General features: G+C 52.8%; 1 protein-coding gene across 1 annotated transcript; it reads left to right on the top strand.

The window, feature by feature from the left end:
* Positions 1 to 9,053: 9,053 nt before the first annotated feature.
* GTF3C4 (general transcription factor IIIC subunit 4) lies at positions 9,054 to 23,301 on the top strand. Its single transcript, XM_078602141.1, has 10 exons — positions 9,054 to 9,534; positions 9,953 to 10,139; positions 12,870 to 13,099; positions 14,846 to 14,995; positions 16,272 to 16,457; positions 16,710 to 18,219; positions 19,750 to 19,952; positions 21,355 to 21,485; positions 22,405 to 22,493; positions 23,040 to 23,301. Exons 1-10 carry the CDS (start codon positions 9,304 to 9,306, stop codon positions 23,102 to 23,104), a joined length of 2,982 nt encoding a protein of 993 aa, XP_078458267.1. The 5' UTR covers positions 9,054 to 9,303; the 3' UTR covers positions 23,105 to 23,301.
* The last annotated feature ends 1,877 nt before the right edge of the window (positions 23,302 to 25,178 follow it).

Below are 25,178 nucleotides of genomic sequence, written 5' to 3'. Positions count from 1 at the left end.
GGTCCGGATCCCTCCACCACGTGACCCCCCAGGCACCCCCTTGGGGCCCCCAGCCCTCGTACGGGCCGACACAGTAGTGACCGTTCTACGTCACTACATCACCCCCCCCTGTATTAACACACAGCCGTCCCCGGCTGTAACACAACTGTGAAACATCGAAAAGGTGTGCCTCCGAACCAGCAACATCAATAAATAACCGGCGACCGATAAGAAATACAATCACGTAATATACACAGAATCGACGAGGGTGAAAGGAAGAAAACCGCATAGAAAATGGGGAATTAACAACAAATATACATGAAAACTGGCTAACCCACTTACGCTCCAGCACAGCCTTCCTGTGAGAATCACTCATGCACCGACATGTAAGTGTGGCCATAGGAACGACGGCGTAGGCAATGAGCAAGGAGTCTGAGAGGCATGTAGAGCAGCCAGTCTTCAACGAGTCCATGTGGCCGGGCCTGGGGAACCAGAAGCGGCCCAAAGGGCACGGCCCCTCCCCCCAGGAGTCAAGAACAGGAGGAGCAGGAGTAGCTGACGCATGCTCCACTCCCTCCCCCCCCAGTCCGTAGCCGGTCGGCATAACCGGCGACTCCAAGGTGCCAGGTAGATACTGCCGCCTGTGACGAGAACCAAACCCTCCTGAGGCATCACTCAACGAACACTCGCCTCCGCTCTGCGGACATGACAGTCACCCAATAGCACCCCCCCCGCCTTTCCGACATGGCGTCTCCATCCTAAAACCCGCGCACGTCGGCCATATCGGGGGGGGAATTTCCATGTTACAACCCCACCGCCTTTCCGACGCGGCGTCACAACCAGTAGCACGCGTCGGCCATATCGGGGGGGAATTTCCATGTTAGCACCCCACCGCCTTTCCGACGCGGCGTCACAACCAGTACCACGCGTCGGCCATATCGGGGGGGAATTTCCATGTTAGCACCCCACCGCCTTTCCGACGTGGCATCACAAGCAGTAGCGCGCGTCGGCCATATCGGGGGGGAATTTCCATGTTACCACCCCACCGCCTTTCCGACGCGGCGTCACAACCAGTAGCACGCGTCGGCCATATCGGGGGGGAATTTTCATGTTACAACCCCACCGCCTTTCCGACGCGGCGTCACAACCAGTAGCACGCGTCGGCCATATCGGGGGGATTTTAACCCAGTCTCTCTCCAAGACTCGCATCGCAGCATATAGCTGTACCGACCGAGCTGAGACGACCCATCGTTCACTCACTGCACAACATGCACCCTAAAAACTGAGGGATACAGTCCCAACGTAACGGGACAACTCCACCTGAACACTACGAATCTCCAGCCCACTTTTTCAACGCGCCTCGGAGTGTCTCACTCTCCGGGCCGTCAGGTCAAGCCATCAGACACAGCATGATGGGACCACACTCTCTTAGCCATGTGAGCGCACAGCCCACTAGGCTAGACAAGCCACGGAGTGTCTCGATCTCCGGGCTGTCAGGTCAAGCCGTCAGACACAGCATGACGGGACCACAATGTTCGTGTTAGACACGCAACTCTCACTGGGCCATCCTGGTCAGGATCTGCACCCCAAGATAAGTGACAGCCAGCACCACAATTCCAAATCCCTGGCAGCATGTCACCATCGCAATTTAACACCATCACAACACATACAATTTGAATTATGATCCCCCACAGAACTGATCCAATGCCGAACAGGTACGCACAATTTGTGACGATCCCGAATATTCAATGGTCACAACAATACACCTCACATCCCGTATCCGTACACATCATCTCCGAGACTCGCATTGCAGCATGCAGCTGTACCAACCGAGTGGAGAGAGCAACGCAATTTGATGGCAATTAACAGAAACGCACCCCCGGTCCATGTAGAACACAAGGGGCATTCCCGCACAAAATACATCATCTGTGCAACAACGGACAGGAACCAACCAGTGAGTTTGAAACAAACCGAACCTGTCATTTCAAAATCCCCTTCAACATTAACCATGGGACTCAGGGCATTCGAATTTTGAGAGCAAAAAAACTAGACACAAACCCCAAGAATCGCCGAATTGATTAATACAGTATATGCAGTATACGAAGTTCGTACAGTCAATCATTTGGCACAATGCTCCATCCAGTCCCCACATGGCAACACACACAATCAATACTCCAGACAATCCGTACATAGTAAATAATCACGAGCAAGTACCCAACAGTCCATACACTGTTAACAATTTCAAGCAAAGCTCCATACGGTCTGTACATTGGCAACAATGACGATCAAAGTTTCTGACAGTTACGCGTGACAATCACGAGCGAAACTCCATACAGTATACACAATAACAATGGCGATTTCGCAACAAAACGACGTAACAACACGAGTCATTAACACGGCAACCTACAGGATATCAACGGAGCTCGGGACACCAAACAACAAATTAATCATTAACTACACCCAGAAGATACCGATCTCACCGCCGTAATTAACAACACTGTTACAAGCAGATACCCGCATGGAAGCCGCGTCAATTTATCACACACACAACCGGACGAACACGCTCCGCAAACCAGCGAGTTAAAAAAAAAAACACCCGTGATCGCAACCCGGCACACGCAAGATGGGTGAAGATATTATTATTTTTCTTGGGGCCGGGTGCTTGTCATGTCTCGACTCGCCTGGCAAACTGTGAATAGCGGAGGGCGGCAAGGTGGAGCACTGGGACGGCCTGAAGAATCTTTCATGGTGAACACGGCCTGCTCTTGCGAACCCATCCACCTCTCGCGCTCGAGCAGAAGGCTGGAACTCCCCCTCTGCAGGCGTTGATGTCGGCGGGAGCGGCATTTCGGCAGCAGGAGCGGCGTTTTGGCGGGAACCGCGCCCCGACCAGCCGCCGAGTTGGCGGGAGCGGCGTTTTGGCGGGAACCGCGCCCCGACCAGCCGCCGAGTTGGCGGGAACAGCGCCACGATCAGCCGCCGAGTTGGCGGCCCCACCGTGTGGCCCGCATGCCCGGGCCTCCCCCCGCTAGCCCCCGCAGAGACGACGGTGTCCTCTCCCCGCGGCTCCATCGCTCCGTTCCCGATGGCGGCGAAGCAGCGGTGCGATGCCAGTCCCGCCGCTCCGCGTGCAGCGCCATCTCTCTCTCTCTCTGTCACCGGGGCTGCCATCCCCGGGGCTGTCCGAAGGATGGTCGTCACACCATCCCCGTCGTACGAAGGCGTCCAGATGAGTTTTGTATTTGTTTTTCGTGTGCCCATTTTACTTCCCTAGGATAACACCTAGCAATATTTATATTTCCACAACTTCTGACGCCAAATGTAGTGGGTTCGAATTAGGTGCACACACACGCAGCTTGGAGGCAGCACTATTTATTAAACGGTAAGTAATATAACACTGTACATGAGGTGGTGACCACCTTCCTCAACTCACTAACACTCTGCAACGCGACACAGACTGGACCAGGCAGGCAGCGGCCTGCCTGGCCCAGGACGACGACTCGAGACTTGACGACCGATGATGTCTTCACTTCGGAGTACAGTACAACAGCCTCGCTCTGCGTTCACACCACGCTTATATCTGCTTTGGCGTGGCCGGCTCCGCCCAGGCGTGGCTGGCTCTGTCCAGGCCACGCCTCCCTTCCCAGGCCACGCCTCCCTTCCCCCACCTCTGGGAGGGTCTGGATCCCTCCACCACGTGACCCCCCAGGCACCCCCTTGGGGCCCCCAGCCCTCGTACGGGCCGACACAGTAGTGACCGTTCTATGTCACTACATGTGTATAAGTAGATGCTCGCTAACAGTACTTGCCCCAACAGTATATTAAAGACTATATGGGGGGGTCTTTGTGTAACAGTGTCATCACGTGTCTGCTGTGTGTCAATAGACACGCTTGAAAACGAGATGTTCCATCTCGCGATTTTACAGGTGAAGTATTTAAAAAAATAAAGTATTGCATGCTGGTGTTGCCACTTCGAGTGACACGTGACTGACATTCTAACTCACCTTACCTCGTCCGCTCCAGAACTGTCTCGGTCCCGTGACACCCCATGAACACAACGCGATGCCGCGTTCACAACACAGACAAGGTACAGGTGCAGCCATGCAAGTGCTTGCTCACGCCGCTGCTAGCAGAAGGGCTTCCACAATATACGTGTTGAACTTCTCTCACACTGTATGTAGCCAACTTTATAGGAGGTGCGGGGAAAAGACAAGAAACTAAACACAAAGTTCTGAAGAAATACATTTTCAGTGGGTTTTGCGTGGGTAATGAACTGACTACACAAGAGGAGACCTCTAGATGCAATTTGGTCTCCTCTTTCACGCTGGCCAGACGCGACGTGCGGCTCGACACTGGTGTGCCCATGTATATTGCCAGTTGGATAGGGAGGAGGGGGATTTAATAAATCTGCGTCGTTGTTTCAACTGCCGCACTGGGAGATTGAACCAGTGCGCGAGCCGCTACGATTGGCGATCTGCGAATTGATTTTGGTTTTTACATTCTTCACATTGACGCTAATTATTATTTTGTGTCATGTACAATATGAAACTATTAAACTAGTTTTTATTTTACCAGATAAGGCCCACTGAGCTACGTAGCTCTTTTTAAGAAGCGACGTGGCCACAAACGATAGCTCAACGAAGTGGATTATCACGTGGCCATTTTAATAATGTGGTGGGCAAAACCAGAGAAGAATCCACGCGACCACAATATGCAAACTCCAAATATACAGCAGGCGTCAGAATCAGGATCGAACCCACGACCTCATGTACACGAAGCAAGGTAGTTAACATCTCGCCACCGCCAGCGGCGCCCGTATATATACAGGGTGTTTTAAAAAGATGGACCCGATTTGAAATCGATATATCTCTGCAACCACGAACCGCCCATGAATGAAACTCATTCATGGGCGTTTTGCGTTCTGCAGTTCGGCAAGACTGAATCCGTAATTGCGGTGCAGTGTGCGTTTCAATGGCGTTTTGGCATTGGTCAATGTCAAAGAGCATTCGTTGTTGGTACCGACAATTTGAGGAAAAAGGCTGTTTATGTAAGGAGAACAGCACAGGGCGACCACGCACCTCAGGAAAACGTGAGAAGAATTCAAGAGAGTTTTCTGCATAGCCCGCGCAAGTCCACTCGTTGTGCCAGCCGAGAACTTGCGATCCCTCCTCATACGACTGTCTGGCGACTGTTAAGGCGACGTTTAATCATGAGGCCATACCGGTTGCAAATGGTCCAGGCTCTTCGTGCAGGTGACAAAAGAAAGCGTTTAGGACAAATTCAACTATTGTCTCGATGTTGTCCGTACAGCAGGTGGAGGGCACATAAAGCATTTATAAAATGGTTCGTAAAACTCATTAAACCGTTCGTAACTTTTTGTGTAATTGTAACATGTTGCCATCGTGGCTGATGGCATGTGTAAAAATCGGCATACTGTACTGTTTATTTGATGTGGAGGCTGTTGTGTATGTACCCCCTTTTTAATTTTTTTAATATTATTATTTTTAAGAATTATTCTGCCAACAGATATAATATCGTTTTTAATAGACACGGGGCAACGTGGAACGAACACGCCCCCACACCTCCACAGATGCACATTCCTCGCCTTTCAAAAAGACTAAAGGGGGCAATCAAGGTCATAAAACTCCCCGAATTTCACACAGGAGGAACAAGGGAGGGGGGAATGGCAGGCGGGGGGTTGGAATGACACCCTCTCGGAAAAAGCCTTGCAGGGCCGGGCACCACGGAGGAATATATAATTATATTCTTAACAAAGGAAACAACATTGACGATAAAAAACACAGACGGGTTTTGAACCATGTTAGATAAAGAATTACCAACTTAGCCATGAAGAGTAAGCAAACAGTATCCATCCTTACTCCAATTGGAAAACAGACTACAGTCTACACCAGAGTCGCGATTCATCAATTGTTAATTAAATACGGACATTACTTACCTTAAATAATTTCTACGCGGCCGGGCCGATGCACCAAAGAATAATTATGACTTGAGTCACCCCAAAACAAAATTCCTAGACGGGATACCAAATTAAATAATCACGAAGTCAAATAATAAGTACGGAATTAAAGAAGAAGAGGAATCAAGGGCGGATAAGGCTCTCAAAATTAACCAAACACAACACCCATGGGAAGCGAGCAACACGACCGTCTTTGTCTTTCCGAGAGGATCTCCACACGCAGGCACAAAAGCGAGGAAATGACACCCATAAAGGGGGCAATGGCTCAAAGGAAATTAACACGCTCTCGGAAATAAATAAATAAGCGCATGCGCCGGGTGCTTCCACCGTGGAAACAACCGTCTTTGTCTTCCCACAACACGGACAGCAAAAATTGCACACGCAAGGAAATAACATTTCCATGAGAGATCGGGTCACGATGAAACATCGGGAACACGGTTTCGGCATAACTGGGGCATAATGGAAATAAGTCGCATTTCAACTTCCAAACCAAAACAACTTAAGCTGTGTGAGACAAAAGATATGATCCCGAGCAAGGGAGGGAATAATTAAGCTCGCTTAACGCGTAGGTTTTCGCGACAAATATTATTCAGTAACAAAAACATGGATTCGAATATTTATTTTATATATATATATAACTCGACACGAATCATCGGTCTGGCTAATGGATAACTTCGGTGGCGCCGTCACGAGGCCCCCAGCCCCCCCCTTCCAGAACGACACACAGCTGTGTCTTCAAAGCTAATAAAAACACGGACAAACACGCACGCGGAACACACGGACGGACACGCACACGACACACACACACACGGATGCAGATGGTCCCACCCAGGGAAGGTTTTATGACAGACTTTGAACAACTCGGGAAACTGAGTGGATTTTCTCAATATAAGCCGGAAAAAAATCCATTCAACACAGATCATCCGGGCCACGGGCCCCACCACACATCGCCAGGGGCTCTGAGCCCCACATCGCCACCAGAGATCATCCGGGCCACGGGCCCCACCACAGATCGCCAGGGCTCTGAGCCCCATCTCGTCGCCAGGGCTTCGACTCCACCACAGATCGTCAAGAAGTTTTCGTCATCCAGAATGACGAGGTTCGCGGGTTAGCGACGTGCCGCTACAAGCCGAGGTCTGCACCAACTGAGAAGAATCGCTACCCTGAGTCGCAGAGCTGCGAGTGAAGCCAACAAAGACGCCAACGTCCACCCTGCCACGAACGAAGCATCGCTCCTCGTCAGAGTGACGACCAGCGAACAACCCGCAGGAAAGGCAGAGATCGCTGAACGCGCACCACCGCGCGCCACCGCGCGCCACCGCGCGCCACCGCGCGCCACCGCGCGCCACCGCGCGCCAGCGAGCGTCAACGAGCGACAACGAGCGACACCGAGCGACACCCAGATCGACCAGCATCCACCAAAACCGACTCGTCATCCCACCGTGGAGGAAAAGAGTCAAAGTCTTCTGAACGAGCGCCGCCGCTCACCTCACAGCGGAGAAAGTCTCAGCTGCCGCTCGCACAGACAGCAGAGAGGTCGTATCGCTCCCCACATACAGACTCAAGGAAACACAGAGGAAATCTTGTCAAACCGGTTTCTTCTGTCATAGAGTCTCGCCGAACAATTAATTAAAACAGAGCCAGATTAGCTCTCCCGCAACACGCCCTCACCCACCAGTATATACATACACTTTCGCCTCTGGGATACAATAAGTTTTTTTTTATTACCGCAAAATGAAGTGTGTCATGCTTGTTTCAAACTCGGCCAGTCGCCGATTGTGATCGATAAAAAAAACGAACTAATGAGATGCCTGGTTGTTAGGAGGGTTTTGAGTCATTCATTTTAGTCAAATGCATAGTCTCGTAATTGCATAAGAATTTTAGTTATTCATATTAATCGAATGCATGATATCGCAAATGCATAAGTGTTTGGTTATTCATGAATTATTGACGCATGTTTGACCTGCATGATAGAATGTCACATGCTTGTTAGAATAAAATTGTTATCACAAAAGCATATCGAGTGTTCCTTCCAAGTCCATGCAAAACTGTCTTGTTCTTGAGTACTGTATCCTGTGATGAGATCTGAAACTGGTGACCTAAAATATCATAACACACACTAAGATAATCGGTAAACGTTTAATCGATGATAATCGTGTTATCCTGATTGATATTACACTGGATAAACGAAGCTGAGCCTAATTATCATAACTGCACACATTAACATAATCGCAAGCATCCGCATAAATTACTACGATTATCTCCGCGATTATCATAATTTATGCATATAATTACACGCATTATCATAATTTATGCATATTAATACACACATTAACATAATTACTGCGATTTGCGCATTTTTCGGAAAATTATAAATTTTTATTATTTTCATCAAAATTTCATAACCCGACACATACAACAAGGCACTGGAGGGACAGATAATGAGGCGGTGTAACGTTCAGCTAACGAAGTTGTTCAGAATAATGGGTTTTGTTTGAATTAGATCGCGTAAATATAAATACGTCGTTAATCCCGCTACAGCGAATTAGTAATGGGTTGTCACGTAAACAAAACGTGCCAATTAGTGACTACTTCAGCAAGCCGCGGTGTGTTGGAGAGTAAACCCACCACATTTACAATATCAGTACGATATTTCTCTGATTGCAACCAACTTCATCAGGCAATTTTCCAGATTTGTGCTTGGCACGTGTTGTTTACATGACAAACCTTACTAACTGGCTGTATCCGGGTGTTGGTGGGTTAATGACACATTTATATTGAGGAATTCTAACCCAAAACCTTTTCATGATATTGCTCGTGAAAGCCTACTTCGTGTTAAACTGATCAACCGCCATCCACCGATAAATACGACGCATCAATCACAACCTTTGTACGTAGTAGGTTTTCGCAGGCGATATTATGATTCATAATAGATATTTTGGTTCGACCGGTTGTGTGTTGGAGAGTAAACCCACGAACAAACGACGACGTCGTTCTCTCTTCTCCACGTGGGCGGGTGTCCATATTTGGTGACGAGACGGGGGAACCCCCCCACCCCTCCCGCCCCGAAGTGACGCGGCTCTCCTGGAAGGAATCCCTCTGAGCTGGCGTCGCCTCCGCGCCGCGAATCGGCCGCTGCCAAACGCGCGCCCTGGTCCGTGCGTTCAGGGTGTGAGCACGTGCGCGGTCACACGCACACGTGGCAGGGCGCCCTGCACGTCCCCGGCCAGCGCACCGCAGCAAGAGCGCCCCGCGCACCATCTACCCGGCAGGCGAGCGACACCGCCAGGCGCCGCGCTCGTGCTCGTGCAGACGCAGAGGGACAGCGGCGGGGTTCCGTGCGGAGTATGTGGGGGGGTGGGGGGGTCGCGTCCCCCATGCGGCTCCACGCGGCGCCGTCCCGCCTGGGCGCGCGTCCCCGTGGCCCCGAGCCCGTGCAGTGGTCGCGGGACGAGCGCGTGAGCGTGAGCTCGGAGCGCGGAGTCCGCGTCGCCGACATCCTCCTGCTGGGCGGGGGTGAGGAGGAGGCGCCCGGGGTGGGCGACCCGCGGCCTCGACTCCGCGTCACCGCGCTGCAGGTGCCGGGGGGGGGCAGCCACGGGGCATCGCCAACAACAACAACATCACAACCACCACCACTAACATCACCACCACAAACATCACCATCACCACCAACATCATCAACACCACCAACATCACCACCACAAACATCACCATCACCACAAACATCATCACCACCAACAGCAGCACCAACATCATCATCACCACCACAAACATCACCACCACCACAAACATCACCACCACCACAAACATCATCACCACCACCACCACAAACATCACCACCACAAACATCACCACAAACATCAACACCACCAACATCATCACCAACATCATCATCACCAACATCACCACCAACATCACCACCAACATCACCACCACCACAAACATCCCAGCACCGCGTGCGTTTGTTTCCGGCGTTGCGCGTGGTCCCCACAGATCCCCTCCGCCACCTCCGCAGTGTCCGTGGGGCAGCAGCTGCAGCAGGAGGAGGAGGAGGCGGCGGCGGCGCGCGTCCACCTGGAGGAGGCCGGCGAGGAGGGGACGCTGGGAGCCGCAGATCGCCACGAGTTTGCGCTGCACCGCGGCTTCACACGCACGCACGGTTCCAACGTGCCGCTGCGCGGTGAGCATCGATGCACAGAGCTGGAATTTTCCAAGTTGTGTGAAAAAAAACCGATTTATTAGGATGGGGACCGGGCTGAGACTTGTCAGTTTGCTACACCTCTGATTAGCACGTTTGGCTATGTACGGTGCGAAAGAAGTTCAAGATAATTCATACTTCAGAAGTTGGTTTGACAAGGGGTGGCTGAAGTCTGGATATGAGTGACGTGAGTGGCTGTGTCTCACACTGGTGGCTGTGTGAGTGACGTGAGTGGCTGTGTGTGTCTCACTGACGGCTGTGTGAGTGACGTGAGTGGCTGTGTGTCTCACTGATGGCTGTGTGAGTTACGTGAGTGGCTGTGTGTGTCTCACTGACGGCTGTGTGAGTGACGTGAGTGGCTGTGTGTGACACTGATGGCTGTGTGAGTGATGTGAGTGGCTGTGTGAGTGACGTGAGTGGCTGTGTGTGACACTGGTGGCTGTGTGAGTGACGTGAGTGGCTGTGTTTGTCACTGGTGGCTGTGTGAGTGACGTGAGTGGCTGTGTGTCTCACTGGTGGCTGTGTGAGTGACGTGAGTGGCTGTGTGTCTCACTGGTGGCTGTGTGAGTGACGTGAGTAGCTGTGTGTGACACTGGTGGCTGTGTGAATGACGTGAGTGGCTGTGTGTGACACTGGTGGCTGTGTGAATGACGTGAGTGGCTGTGTGTCTCACTGATGGCTGTGAGTGTGACGTGAGTGGCTGTGTGTGTCACCGGTGGTTGTGTGTGTGACGTAAGTGGCTGTGTGTGTGACGTGAGTGGCTGTGTGTGTCACTGGTGGTTGTGTGAGTGACGTGAGTGGCTGTGTGTGACATTGATGGCTGTGTGAGTGACGTGAGTGACTGTGTGACACTGATTGCTATGTGAGTTACGTGAGTGGCTGTGTGTCTCGCTGATGGCTGTGTGAGTGACGTGAGTGGCTGTGTGTCACACTGATGGCTGTGTGAGTGACGTGAGTGACTGTGTGTGACACTGGTGGCTGTGTGAGTTACGTGAGTGGCTGTGTGTCTCACTGATGGCTGTGTGAGTTACGTGAGTGGCTGTGTGTGTCTCACTGACGGCTGTGTGAGTGACGTGAGTGGCTGTGTGTGACACTGATGGCTGTGTGAGTGACGTGAGTGGCTGTGTGAGTGACGTGAGTGGCTGTGGGTGACACTGGTGGCTGTGTGAGTGACGTGAGTGGCTGTGTTTGTCACTGGTGGCTGTGTGAATGATGTGAGTGGCTGTGTGTGTCTCACTGGTGGCTGTGTGAGTGACGTGAGTGGCTGTGTGTCACACTGATGGCTGTGTGAGTGACGTGAGTGACTGTGTGTGACACTGGTGGCTGTGTGAGTTACGTGAGTGGCTGTGTGTCTCACTGGTGGCTGTGTGAGTGACGTGAGTGGCTGTGTGTGTCTCACTGGTAGCTGTGTGAGTGACGTGAGTGACTGTGTGTCACACTGGTGGCTGTGTGAGTGACGTGAGTGGCTGTGTGTCTCACTGGTGGCTGTGTGAGTGACGTGAGTGATTGTGTGTGACACTGGTGGCTGTGTGAGTGACGTGAGTAGCTGTGTGTGACACTGGTGGCTGTGTGAATGACGTGAGTGGCTGTGTGTGTCTCACTGGTGGCTGTGTGAGTGACGTGAGTGGCTGTGTGTCTCACTGGTGGCTGTGTGAGTGACGTGAGTAGCTGTGTGTGACACTGGTGGCTGTGTGAATGACGTGAGTGGCTGTGTGTGTCTCACTGGTGGCTGTGTGAGTGACGTGAGTGACTGTGTGTGACACTGGTGGCTGTGTAAATGACGTGAGTGGCTGTGTGAGTGACGTGAGTGGCTGTGTGTCACACTGATGGCTGTGTGCGTGACGTGAGTGACTGTGTGTGACACTGGTGGCTGTGTGAGTTACGTGAGTGGCTGTGTGTCTCACTGATGGCTGTGTGAGTTACGTGAGTGGCTGTGTGTGTCTCACTGACGGCTGTGTGAGTGACGTGAGTGGCTGTGTGTGACACTGATGGCTGTGTGAGTGACGTGAGTGGCTGTGTGAGTGACGTGAGTGGCTGTGTGTGACACTGGTGGCTGTGAGTGACGTGAGTGGCTGTGTTTGTCACTGGTGGCGGTGTGAGTGACGTGAGTGGCTGTGTGTCTCACTGGTGGCTGTGTGAGTGACGTGAGTAGCTGTGTGTGACACTGGTGGCTGTGTGAGTGACGTGAGTGGCTGTGTGTGTCTCACTGGTGGATGTGTGAGTGACGTGAGTGGCTGTGTGTCTCGCTGATGGCTGTGTGAGTGACGTGAGTGGCTGTGTGTCACACTGATGGCTGTGTGAGTGACGTGAGTGACTGTGTATGACACTGGTGGCTGTGTGAGTGACGTGAGTGGCTGTGTGTCACACTGACGGCTGTGTGAGTGACGTGAGTGGCTGTGTGTCACACTGGTGGCTGTGTGAGTGACGTGAGTGGCTGTGTGTCTCACTGGTGGCTGTGTGAGTGACGTGAGTGACTGTGTGTGACACTGGTGGCTGTGTGAGTGACGTGAGTGACTGTGTGTCTCACTGATGGCTGCGTGAGGGACGTGAGTGCCTGTGTGTGACACTGGTGGCTGTGTGAGTGACGTGAGTGGCTGTGTGTGACACTGGTGGCTCTGCAAATGACGTGAGTGGCTGTGTGTGACACTGATGGCTGTGTGAGTGACGTGAGTGGCTGTGTGTCACACTGATGGCTGTGTGCGCTGGCTGCAGGTGGCTGCGTGTGTGCACGCTGGAGCCCCGTGGGGTGCGACGTGCGTGGGCGCTCTCTGCTCGTGTGCCTCTCCTCGGAGGGCTTCGTCTCGCTGTGGGTGTGGGCCGAGCGCGACGTCCACACCTGGTCGTGCCTCGCCGACCTCACCCAAATGTACAGAGACATTTTAAAGAAGGAAAATTACCACGCAGCTGATGGGGCCTCCCTCAAAGACTTTGACGAATTCAAGGTTCGTCCCACGCATGGCACCTTGTTTTGCTTCACCGCCAGTTTCCGCTGTCGGTGATGCATCGACATGAACTTTGTTAATCTTGTTCTTTTTACATGTGTGTAATGCAGCTCCAATACCATTGAGCTAATTGTGTGGATACTTTTGTTCGTGAATCTTTGCCGCGATCTTCAAATGTTTCGCATGTCGATGCAAATCAGTTCCTCGTGTTTTTCATTTCAGTTTCAGATTATGGAGCGATTTAAAATCAAACATATCCCATGTCCACGGGCAGAAGTAAAGGGATGAATGAAGTAGTCTGGGAAGAGGCTCCAGCCCCAGCCTGCTCCCTTGCCTGGGGTCGGCCTGCCCCAGGGATGCCCTACCTCGGATCTATGCAAGGAACGGCTTCCACTCAAAGCATTTTAGAGCAGTAATTCGAGTTTAAATAAAACAACCTAAAGGAAGCCGGTGGATAGGTGATTCAGCGGTTATCACGCTTCGCTTTAAAATCAGTTGCCCGAGTTTAGTTCTTGGCCACGGCTACCACAAGTGGCAAGTCGAATTTGAACCGGGCCTAGGTTCCTCTTCACCTGCCCGCACTGACCAGAGAGGCTGTTGTGCTTCTTGAGGTGTGGTGAGCATCTACCACGCAGGCACTTTGGCCTTATCCCCCAGAGCCTCCCGGCCACCTCCCACATGCCATGGCTGTGGCCCTCGCTTCGCGCCGGGGTATCTGCCGGCGTGCTGGGCGTGAGCGCGTGAGTGAGCGCGTGTGTCGGTCCGTGTGACCGTGCGGGTGAGCAGCTGTGTGTGTGGTTGAGCGTGCGCCGGTTCGAAATATTCAGGTCGGCCTGCCTACGATCCATCCTGGGTTTAACCAGGCTGGGTTTTGTGAGGAGCTCTCGAATCATTGAAAGATCTGGTCGCATTCCCATCGGTGAGCTCCTCTGGCAGGCAAGACTGTGTTGGCTGGGGCATGTAGCCCGCATGCCCAACCACCGCATGTCAAGCAGCTTCTGTTTGGCCAGATAGAGGGGGTTAATTAGGCACGACACGGGCTAGAGAAGAGATGGACGGATGAGGTATAGGAGGATGTGGAGCTGAGTGGACTTGCCAAAGACTGGTACCATCGGTGTCAAGATTGGCCTCTGGAGGAGGCTCATGAAGGTCGCTACTGGGCAGTAGGAGGCAGTCTTCCTCCAGCAACAACGGAGGGCAGAGGAGCGATGCTCACGACAACGAGTGGAGTGCCGGCTGGCTAATATGCAGCAAGTTGGCACGGTAGGGGGCACAGCTGGCTCTGTCCCATGACCTGTCAGTGAATCTTCAACACTTAATGTGGCCTCAAAATGCACCTGGCCTGGCACAAGTGCCGTGGTGACATCACCGCTACTTAGTGGCAAATGGCGGTTGTTTTTGTGTGAATATGATTGTGTGTGTGGGGAGCGGTAGTGTCACGGTTTGCGTGCTGCGCTCCGAACCCAGCAACCCAAGTTCGATTCCTGCTCAGGGCTAACACCAGTGACGATTATCTGAACCAGTTCTGGGCCTTTGCGAGGTCGACTCAGCCTCAATTGAGTACCTGGTGCGGCGTGTAAACATCGCCACTAGGGAGACAAAGGCGGCCGGACGTGGTGCTGGCCAGCCACCACCTCATGTGCCGTGTCGGCCTTCATAGATGTTACTCGCTAACAGCTTGCCCCAACAGTCTTTTAAAGGCTATATGGGGGATCTTTGTCTTTCTGTGTGGTTGTGTGCTCCCAGCGGAGGAGCCAGATGCAGGCGCCCGTGAGCGTGGAGTGGTCGCGCATGTTCACGACGACGCGCGTCAGAGACAAGACGGGCACCTGCGAGGAGATTCGCTTCGCCCTCCTCGCCATAATGATGGCCAGCGGCCACATCGTCGTTTGGCAGGTACCGAGGCACCGGCTCGCAACTCCGCCGGATCTCTTTGTTTTTATTATTTATATTGTATTTCAATATGTAGAGGAGTAGTGGGATGACGTCATGTCATCTGTAGAGGAGTGGGATGACGTGATGACGTCATGTCATCGAGGCGGCGGGGTACTTAAGGGGGACCCCGGGATGAGGGCGGGGTCGCCGTAGAGAGAGTGAAGTGGCCGCCATGGGAAGAGGAACGAGAGCTTGCGTGGGGACACCCCAGCCGTCGAAGAAGGGCTAGAGATGTAGAGGTTTCACCTCGTCGCCGGGCAGTGTTGGATGAGCCCCCGCCCGGGGCAGACGAGGGGGTAGGCATAAAGGAAGCCATACCAGAGCGTAGATAGCTGAGGGATGTCCCCTTAAAGGACATAGTTCTGACGTGCGCCATTACGGATGTAAGCGTCGAGGGTAGAAAGTGTTAACGGTGTATAAGAGTGTGCAAGAGTGTGAATAAACGGCAAGCAGCCCTATGTAAGAATCCTCGTCTCCATCTTCCTCTGCAAGTTTTCTGGGTGTCAAGAGTTACTACACAACAAACATGAGCCCGATACAAAGCCTATGGATCGTGATGATGATGAGAGTGACCAAGGTAGAAGTAATAAATAGGTTGCCCCATAGAAGAAGACATGATGATGGAGGCAGTGATGAGAAGTAAATTGTGGAACCATTTCGACACATCTATAGTAAGATGGACAACAACAGGAAATTAAAAGTGCGTTCGGAAAAATGGAAGGAACCGGAAAGAGAGGAAGACCTGACAGAGGATGGCTTGGCGACAACAGAAAGAGGTTGATGCCAGAAAGATGTGGCCACTACTTTGAACATATTGGCACAAGACAAAGAAAAGTGGAAACAAATGACGAGATGTTCAGTGGACATCAAGATACATGGGCTATTTTCCCATGGATCGTGATGATGATGACAGATCACAAACCACGACGTGAGGAGGCTGGGCACTGAAACTCCGTGGACAGAAGAAGTCCCCAAACTCTGTGTAGCTGGGTTTAGAGGAGGGGAGACATTGGGCTCACTGCCCCACCCTGGTGGGAACCGCGAGCGTCAGAGTTTTTATGGGGGGGAGGGAAAGCCAAGGGAGGAAGAACTGAAATTGGGGGTAAAGGGGATGGGGAGAAGGAGGAGGTGGTTGTCTACGTATGGTGCGAAATAAGTTCAGCGTACACACACGTACCTCGTACTCGCCAACCAGTCACCACTCGGTTTTCCGCTTCTCACCGTACGTCCTTTGCAGGTGTTGGTGCCGGCCAGCACGAGTGCCCACGTGGTGCTGGGCTCGGTGCTGGAGTCGGGCCTGGCAAACCCGCGCTCGCTCAGCTGGTGGGCCTGCCACGTGGGCTCGCAGAACATCAACGGACTTGTCGTGGGAGACTCCATGGGGCAAGTGCGCCTCCTGCCGGTCAATCTCTCTGCTGTCAAGGTGCTCACCAGCAGCATGGCTGTCATGGTTGTCTCTCTTTACTTTTCTGTCACCGCTTGCCGGATCTTACACGCACATTGCATGGTTCTCAACGGGGAATGCAAACTAATGCAGTGCGGGGGTATGTCATTGTTGCCACCACCACCACATTGCCCCTTCTGCGCTACTAAAGGGCAGGGATAGTTGCGAATGTTTGTCTTGTCGACTTGCAAAGTAAAACGCAGACGCGCCTTGTGCATTATTGTGCTGCAGGGCTACTTCACACTGCGGCAGCCAGTGACCCTGTGGTCGAGCCAGGATGGCCTGTCGGTGAACTTCATCCGCACGCTTGACATGGTGCCCTCGGGCGACACGAGCGTGCACGGAGCGAAGCTCCCCTCCTCGCAGGGCTCGGGCACGCCGGCCGCTCGGCACGCCGGGGGCATCGGCGTCACCGAACAAGTGACCGCTCCCAAGGCCGCCCCCAAGGCCGCCCCCAAGGCCGTCTCCCACGCCCGGGCGAGCCCCCACGCGGGCGCGCTGCCCTCGTCGACGTCTCAGTGCGGCCGCACGAGCGTGGTGCTCGCCGCCCGCGGGCCTCACCTGCTGGCATGCGTGGTGTGCGTGAGCGGGGGAGGAATGAGCGTGCAGACGGCGCACGTCACGGGCCTGCACCCGCAGCCAATCTGTGGCATGGCCGCCGTCTGCTCGAACCGTTGGGGCGACGGGGACGGCGGAGGCGGCGGCGGGGGGGTGGTTTACACCGCCTCCGCCGACGGCTCCCTGTGCTGCGTGTGGCCCGTGCTGTGCAACAGCGGCGGCGAGGGCGACGTCAGCGTCAGCATCCCCGCCGCCGCGGGACAGAGACGATGGGTGCGCTTCGAGAAGCGCGTCATGAGGCTTCCGGGCCCCCTCGGCCACGCGCGCGTCCGCGGCCTCGCGGTGTCACCCAACGGAGCCTTCCTCGCCCTGCTCACCACGGAGGGGCTGTCCGGCGGGGACAGCGAGGAGGAGGAGGAGGCGGCACCGGGCCAGGAGGGCAAACCGGGGCGAGACGAATCTGCCGAGAAACAACGGACTCGGGGAGACGGCGAAGATCTGGGCTTCGGAGACGCCGGCGAGCGAGACCCGGCCGCGGAGGCGGCGCGCCACCACAAAACACCGAACCCAGACGGCGGCCACACGGACGGCGACTTCCCCGTCACTCTCGGCCTCCACCCTCCGCAAAGGACGTACTCGCTCGCGTTCGTCTCGCTCGTCAACCCGGACGAGGCCTTCAGGCGCTTGGTCTCCGTCCCGCCGCCCGACTCGCCCTCTTTGTCCGCTTGCGGCCTGGCGTTTTTGCGGGCCGACCTGCTGGAGGTGCTGCGCTCGCACTCGCTCGACGTCGGAGGCCGGGTGCCCGCCACCATGCTGGCCGAGTTGGACCGCCTGACGGAGGCGAAGGAGGGTGGCGTGCGCTCGCGGGACCGCGGCCGCTGGGCCGCCTACCTCACGCGCGTCAGGCTCTATCTGCTGCGCTTCGCCATCCACGCCCGGGGGAGGCCGCGGCCACGCTGGCCGCCGGTGGGGGCGGAGGCCTTCGCTCGGCCTCGTCCAGCCACGGGAACCGGTCCAGACGGGGCCGGCGACGGCGTCCCGTCCGGCGTCAAAGACGAGAGCGTGGACGGCATCAAAGACGAGGAGGACGATGACGACGATGACGACGGCGGTAGTAACGCAGGTGGGGAATTTAACACTGCAGACGCCACAAGAATGAAGAGCACGGAGGCTGTCGGTGAAGGTGGGTGCCAGCGACTTGTGCCAGAGACTTGGATATCGCAACGCCGATGATGGCTTGGTAACGTTTTGCTGCGTGTATCAGCAAAACATACAATAGCAGCAGCCGTCTCGTTCACTGGAGTTTGATGGCAGAGGCTCGGGTTGCTTGATCCCTGGAAAGTCAACAAAAGCACTGTTAGTATCGTCATATTTTTCAAACTGTGCTTTTCAAACTAAAACCTCTGTCAACAACGCCTCTGTGTATTCTATATACACCACGGGAGAGCAATGCTTCGCATACATTGCCAATTGTGCACATTGGGTAGCTGTTAGCGCGATGCGCTACGAACCCGGAGACACAAGTTCGATTCCCGCTCACGGCCAACATCAGTGATGATTATCCGAGCCAGTTCTGGGCCACCCCTAGGTCGACTCGGCCTCAAATGAGTACCTGGTGTGGTGTGTAAACATCGTCACTGGTGGAGACAAAGGCGGTCGGGCGTGGTGCTGGCCACCCACCCCCTCATGCGCCGTGCCGGCCTTCAGAGTTGCTCGCTAGCAGCACTTGCCCCAACAGTCTGTTAAGGCTACATGGGGGATCTTTGTCTTATTGTGTAAATTACGTAAATATTTTAAGTTTTGTGAATCTACACAATATTTGCACTGGGCCCTACATTTCTTAGAGGATGAACGGCCTCAAACATTCTATGATTGAGACTCGAAAGAATAACTCGGTGGTGTGTAAGGCAAAAATGGCTCCTTCAGAGCGAGGGTAAAACGCTTGGTCACGTGGAGCCAGTGTCAGGTGTCATGGTGTGATTAAGTAACGTCTCACAACAATCTTCCCTTTTTAAAACGAACCCATGTCTGTCTCTACACATAAAAAAAAGACATTTTATTACACAACCCATCCGGGGTGCATCTGATGTTTGGGAACGGGCTGCGGCCGATGTCAGAATCTGAATATGTATTTATACTGGAGGAATCCGATGAGCTATAAAGCTCTTTTTCACAATGTCCAGTAGGGGCACAGGGTAAGAACCTTACAACAACAAAAAATACACACGATAGTGAAAGTACAATAGAGGGAAACAAATCACCCAAACGCATACAGACACAACTAATCCATCCCCATCCCACCAGGCAAAGTCCACTGAGGTATTAGATTATTTTGCCTAAGCGACCTGGCCACAAATGACAGCTCAACATTGTGGCTTATTATGCGGAAATTTATAGCAGCAAAATTATCTAAATGTGGAGAGACAAACGTGGGAAGGAGGCGAGTAGGAAGAAGTTAGATCTAAGTGACCGTACAGATAGTTATAGGAGTGCCTACAACTGGTGCAAGAATAGGCAAATAAAGTGTAAGCAGGTGACTTGTTACAACGTGTCGGTGCGAATAATTTTTGAACACACTACACTAGTACAGCACACCGGTGTGTTGGAGAGCAAAGCCACAACATTTACAATCTGAGTACGACGTTTCGCCAGGAATCAAATCGCTGGCGAAACCCTACGTGTTACTATTCCATGTGTATATGTCTATTCGCAGGTGCTGAGCGCGAGACGGAAGCCGACTGGCTTCTGGCCGAGATCCGGCGCAGGGAGAGGGTGCTGGCCCGGGGAGCGGCGTGCCGTGTCCTGGAGAGGGCGTTCCTGTGCACGCGCTTCGACCTGCACTTGCACCTGCCAGCGCGCGGCTTGCTCGGCTTCATCACCAGCGGGGACACGAGCGCGCACGCCACCGACGCACAGGCACGTTCCCGCGGCCGTTTGTCGTGATGGGCCGTGCGTGAGGTTCTCGTGTTCCATGTCGTGCCTGTTGGTCAAGTCGAGTCAAAGAGCGGTCGTGGCAGCGACATCAACAGCAGCGGCAAACGCTGTTCGCCGCTGAGTGGCGGTGATGTCACCACCGGCGCTTGTGCCGTGCTAGGTGCACCTTGAGACGACGTGAAGTGTCGAAGGCTGGTAACCCCCTCCAACTAAATCACCTTTACCAATAAGCACAGTGATGACACCAAACTAACAGTAACAAAGACAACGCTGTCTGAGAGTGAACGTACACACACACGCAGTAAATACTCGACGATTAGTGCGGCTTGCACGCTTTCTCTCTCGCAGGTGATGCCAAGCCTCGAAATAATTCTGAAAGTAAATTTTTTGTCCGTTCTTCCACAGGTTCAATCACCTTTCTCGATTTGAGTCAGTGGCCTAAATACTTAAATTTTGTTTTAATCACGTCGATTTAATCACGTTTATTGGTGGTTCCAAACCTTTATGGGTACTGCGGCCCACTGTCAAACCCTCAAAACATTTACTCGTACCACCGTGCAGGAATGGATCTGGCGCCTTGTGAAATGTGTTGCATCAGCAACCGTTCCGTGGACCACAGGTTGGGCAGCAGCGTAGGGCAGTGGTAGCACTGGTGCCTCGCAGCATGAAACGCCTGGGTTCAGTTGCCATCTCGAGTGCCTTTCTGTGTGGTGTTTGTATGTTCTACCCTGCCCTGTGTGGGTTTCCTCTATTCGCCGGTTTCATCCCATCAGCTAAAAAACATCCGTATAGTGTAATTGGTATTGGAAAAACAACTCGGTGTTGAAATAATACCCAATTAGTATTACACACAGCAACATTTCCCCCTCCTACTGCGAAATTTCGCAGGACCCTCCTGAAATGGAGTCTTGAGACTCAGTGAGGCTCTTCTGGGTAGACACTCACGAGATTAAAGGTAGGGAAGCAATTCTGTAGAGCTGGACTAAAGAAGAATGTGTGTTTTATCCTAAGGGTCACTGAGCTACGTAGCTCTTTTTCAAAATCAACCTGGGCACAAATGATAGCTCGACAAAGTGGCTTATCATGTGTAACTTTATAGCAGCCAAATACTCTAAACCCACGTTGATTCTTAATGTGGAGGAAAAAACCTGAGGACCCGGAGGACCACGGAGAGAGAGAGAGACGCAAACTCCAAATATACAGCAGGCATCAGGGTCAGGATTGAACCCATGGCCTCCTATATACCGGGCAAGGTAGTTCACATTTTATAGCCACCATGACGTCGCGAAGCTTGTTGCTTGTTGTTGCTCTGCGGGAGCCTGGGCGCACGAGGTTGTGCCGTCCTGTGAGAGTGACGGTGACGGCGACGTTCCCGGATGCACAGGTGCTGGCTGCGAACATCCTGAAGAAGATCGGCAAGCAGGACATTCAGGAGAAGTGCGTGCTGTGTGCCGCGGTCATCCCCTTCGTGTCGCACGTCCAAGCAACCTGTGCCAATGGACATCAGTGGCTCAGGTGAGCGAGCGCATGGGGTCCCAAGACATCAAGCGGCCAGCAATAAAACAGCACTGTCGAACAAAATGACACCTTTTTTACAAGGAGTCATGTTTGCATTGACCACAATACCTGCGGTCGGAATGCAAACAAAAAACACAACTCTGATAATGTATGCACTGTCCTTGAAATTGATTGGTCCAAACCCGAGACAGCTTTCTTAGAGCCTCGTCTCACATGGTGTTGGACCAGACGTCAAAAGGCGTCATCTGGTCAAAACGCGTCATCTGGTCCAACACCATGTGAGACGAGGCTCTAAGAAAGCTGTCTCGGATTTGGACCAATCAATTTCAAGGACAGTGCATACATTATCAGAGTTGTGTTTATTGTATGCATTCCGACCGCAGGTATTGTGGTCAATGCAAACATGACTCCTTGTAAAAAAGGTGTCATTTTTGTTGCCAGATAAAAGGGTACAAAACCAATTATCATATTTTGCTACTGGCAAAGGAGGTTCCAATGGAGCACTGTCGAAGTTGTTAATGGGGAACACGTTTGTTGAATTGAGCCAACGTTATTACAAGAGTTTGGTAAAAGAGAAGAAGACGGTTGGAGGGAATTCCAAAGCGGTGCAGTGTGAGGGATGATGAGGCCGTTTAATGTGCCGAGGAGTTCCTTGAGTTTTTCTCTCAGCCATCCCTTTTTGTAATCCCTCGCAACCCACAAAAGGGAGGCTTAAGTCGGATGAAGAGTGAGACGCATTTATATCTACGCAATCTAACCCAACAGAAAAAGTACATTTATTATGGATGGCGGTTGAGTTTGCTGGAATGCCCACGCCAGTGATTTCTGGCGGTCGCGTGCGAGGTGCCCCGTTTCAGCACGACGGCCATGTCGTCTCTCCGCGCGCAAAACGCCGCGGTGTGTCTGCTCTTCCTAGGTGCGCGGTGACATTCGCAGCTTGCCAGACGTGGCGGTACCGGCGGTGCATCCTCCACGACAGCGTGGCGGCCTTCCCCAAGGCCACGGGTAACTCGCACAACACGGACGCAGAGTAGCAGCTATTCCGCGCTACAGCCACACCCACTGCCAGACAAGTGTCGTTAGTAAGAAGCTTGGGGCGGCACAGTGGCGCAGTGGTAACACTCATCGTGCCTCGCAGCGAGAGGGGCCTGGTTCAATTCCTGACTTAGACATCCTTCTGTGTGGAGTTTGTATGTTCTCTCCCCCTGTTCCGCAAGGGTTTCCTCTGGTTCTCCAGTTTCCTCCCATAGCTAGAAACACAAACAATGTAACCGGTATTGGCTAAATATCCCAATGCTGGAAAATTACTCCATTAGGATTACACACAGCAGCAGCAACATCGCTACCTACTGTGAAAACTTGGCATGGCCCTGCTGAAAAAGTCTTGAGCCTTTCCAGAATGAAAAAGCGCAATAATAAAGATAAAAACAACCCATTTTCAAGCGCTTATAATCAGATACTATATATTAACTCCATGCAACACGATTGCTGCCACTGTGTACGTACATGTCTAACTCTCAGCGCACGTCTCTTGTGTCCACCGCGTCACAGATCCCGAGTGGATGAAGCAGCACCTGGACAGCCCGTGCATCTACTGTGACTCGCCGTACTTGTGAGGTGCCACGTTTACAAAACCGTGCAGCCTCTAGGCCCAGCTCCGCGTTACTCCCCCCCCCCTCCACCCCCGCGTCTCACATCGCATTGTCTTTAACGGGGCTGCGCTTTACAGCTCCAGTTCTAATGCCCCCACTGATGATAGGTTCCTATTTCTCGACCGATCGGACAGCAATAAAAACAACTTTTAAAAGTTTCACCTCCTTGTTCCTGCGTGCGTCCGCCGGACGGGAGGCGATGGGCGTGGCTTGTCGCGGGGGCGTTTCCTGCCGTCAGACCACAAATGACCGATATCTTCATGGGAACTGCCGACGTTAATCTTCGCTTCAACAATGTTTACACGAGCATTCTAAACTAAATTATAAAAAAAATTCTCACAGGTAAGGCCAACTGAGGTAGAACCGACCTGGCCACCAATGATTGCCCAACGAAGAGGCTTATCGTGTAGAAATGTATAGCAGACAAATACTCTAAATGCATGTTGATTCTAAATGTGGAAGGAAAAACCAGAAGACCCGGAGAAAAATCCACGTGACCACGGGGAGGGAGAGCGATGCGCACAATCCAAATATACAGTATTCGTCAGTCTGGATGGAACCCACGACCCCCGGTATACCAGGCAAGGTAGTTAACATCTCGCAACCGCAGCGCCCATTCATATTGACCAAGGAATTCATGGTCACTGTAGAGATCACCGAGATTACTCAAGCAGATCGAGAATGACTGGGCCCCATTTGCCTGAAGGTGCAATTCTTGCATCCACGTTTGGGAATAGTCTTGTGTTGCAGAGCGGTCAAGGCACACGCACCGCTCTTGTGTCTCACACAGCTCTGTAAACACGTTCACTCGTGTCTCTCGCACCCAGTCACACCCAGTCACACACACAACTGTCTCTCACACCCAGTCACATGCACACTTGTGCCTTACACACCCAGTGGAAGTCTGTGCAGATAGAGTCCACATTTTTTCTAGACCACCAGAGGAGAAGCGAACTCGCCCGATGATTTCCGTATGATCCCCGTCTCTTCCGTCTCAAGAGACAATGTTCCTCAACTCTCAGTAATGAGCAGGTGGTGGCACCCTTCTTTATGGAAGACAGAAAAGATCATCGTCCGACCGTCTGATACGGTCTCTGCAATCCATCACATCCTTCCAGAAGGTGTCTTCATATTCTGTCAGCAGATCTAACAGTTCGTGCTTTGACCTTCTGCTTACCTCACATCTGTAAATATCGATCCCTGATAGACCAAGAGAGGCCAGCCTATGCCTTAGGCTCATCCGTACAGATCCATGGAGTTCAAAACTTTTTTTTTCCTTGGATGCCCTGAAACAGGTCTCATTCCTCCTCAGCTCGGGATTGTCACACGTCTGCCAGCTCACTACGTCGTTAAAGCATTCTTACTTTTTGAGATTCACCACCATCACGGGGACCCAACAGTCGCCCCACAGAGGTGTAATAACCCTTGGTAGGGACCTCGCCTTCATTCTCTCTACAATACCACTGCGTTTATTTCTGAATTGGGTGTACTTCACATAAGGCTTCCCCAGACCGAATGTTTCTCGCCTCTGTAAAAGCATCGAAGCCTGCGCCAAATTCCCACTCCTGAGCCAAGCCACCCCCTCCACCTGGTCAGATTACCCAGGGGGTCCACCTGGCGCTCTGCCTTGAGATGTCATTAAACATGTCCCTCGGGAGATCTTATTGCAGCATTGCTCCCACCTCTGAGATGCTTTTAGCATTTCCTTGATGGCATTTGACTTCGCCGTGATGTCGTTTATTTGGCCCAGGACAACGCAAGTCGGTACAATCGCATCCCAGTGCATCGGTGGCATAGCGCCGGGCCATGGACGCACTTCCATCGCGCCCGCAACCCACCAAAGCCCACTCGATTCTCCGTTGCGCCAGGTTTAGGTCTGCCCATGCCAGCTGTCCGCTCCGCATTTTTAACTGATAATTCGTGCCATTGATTCCGAGTCTTTGCAACGCCCTTTAGCTCTACCCGGGCCCCCAACGTTGACCACAGTGTAAAAAGAGCTCGCTGAAAAATGTCAACTCTCTTGAGACTCCTGGATCAC

Source organism: Lampetra planeri, chromosome 17 (assembly GCF_965212315.1).
Source record: "Lampetra planeri chromosome 17, kcLamPlan1.2.h2, whole genome shotgun sequence".
Taxonomy (NCBI): domain Eukaryota; kingdom Metazoa; phylum Chordata; class Hyperoartia; order Petromyzontiformes; family Petromyzontidae; genus Lampetra; species Lampetra planeri.
The sequence above is the reverse complement of the archived record's forward strand: the minus strand, read 5'-3'. Positions and strand labels throughout refer to the sequence as shown.

What these genes read in the sequence shown, in the direction of transcription:
- GTF3C4 (XM_078602141.1), top strand. Translation starts at nt 9,304, where the DNA reads ATGTGGGGGGGTGGGGGGGTCGCGTCCCCCATGCGGCTCCACGCGGCG. An exon ending in AAGACTTTGACGAATTCAAG is followed by an intron (nt 13,100 to 14,845) that starts GTTCGTCCCACG and finishes GTGTGCTCCCAG; the next exon opens with CGGAGGAGCCAGATGCAGGC. An exon ending in TCAATCTCTCTGCTGTCAAG is followed by an intron (nt 16,458 to 16,709) that starts GTGCTCACCAGC and finishes ATTGTGCTGCAG; the next exon opens with GGCTACTTCACACTGCGGCA.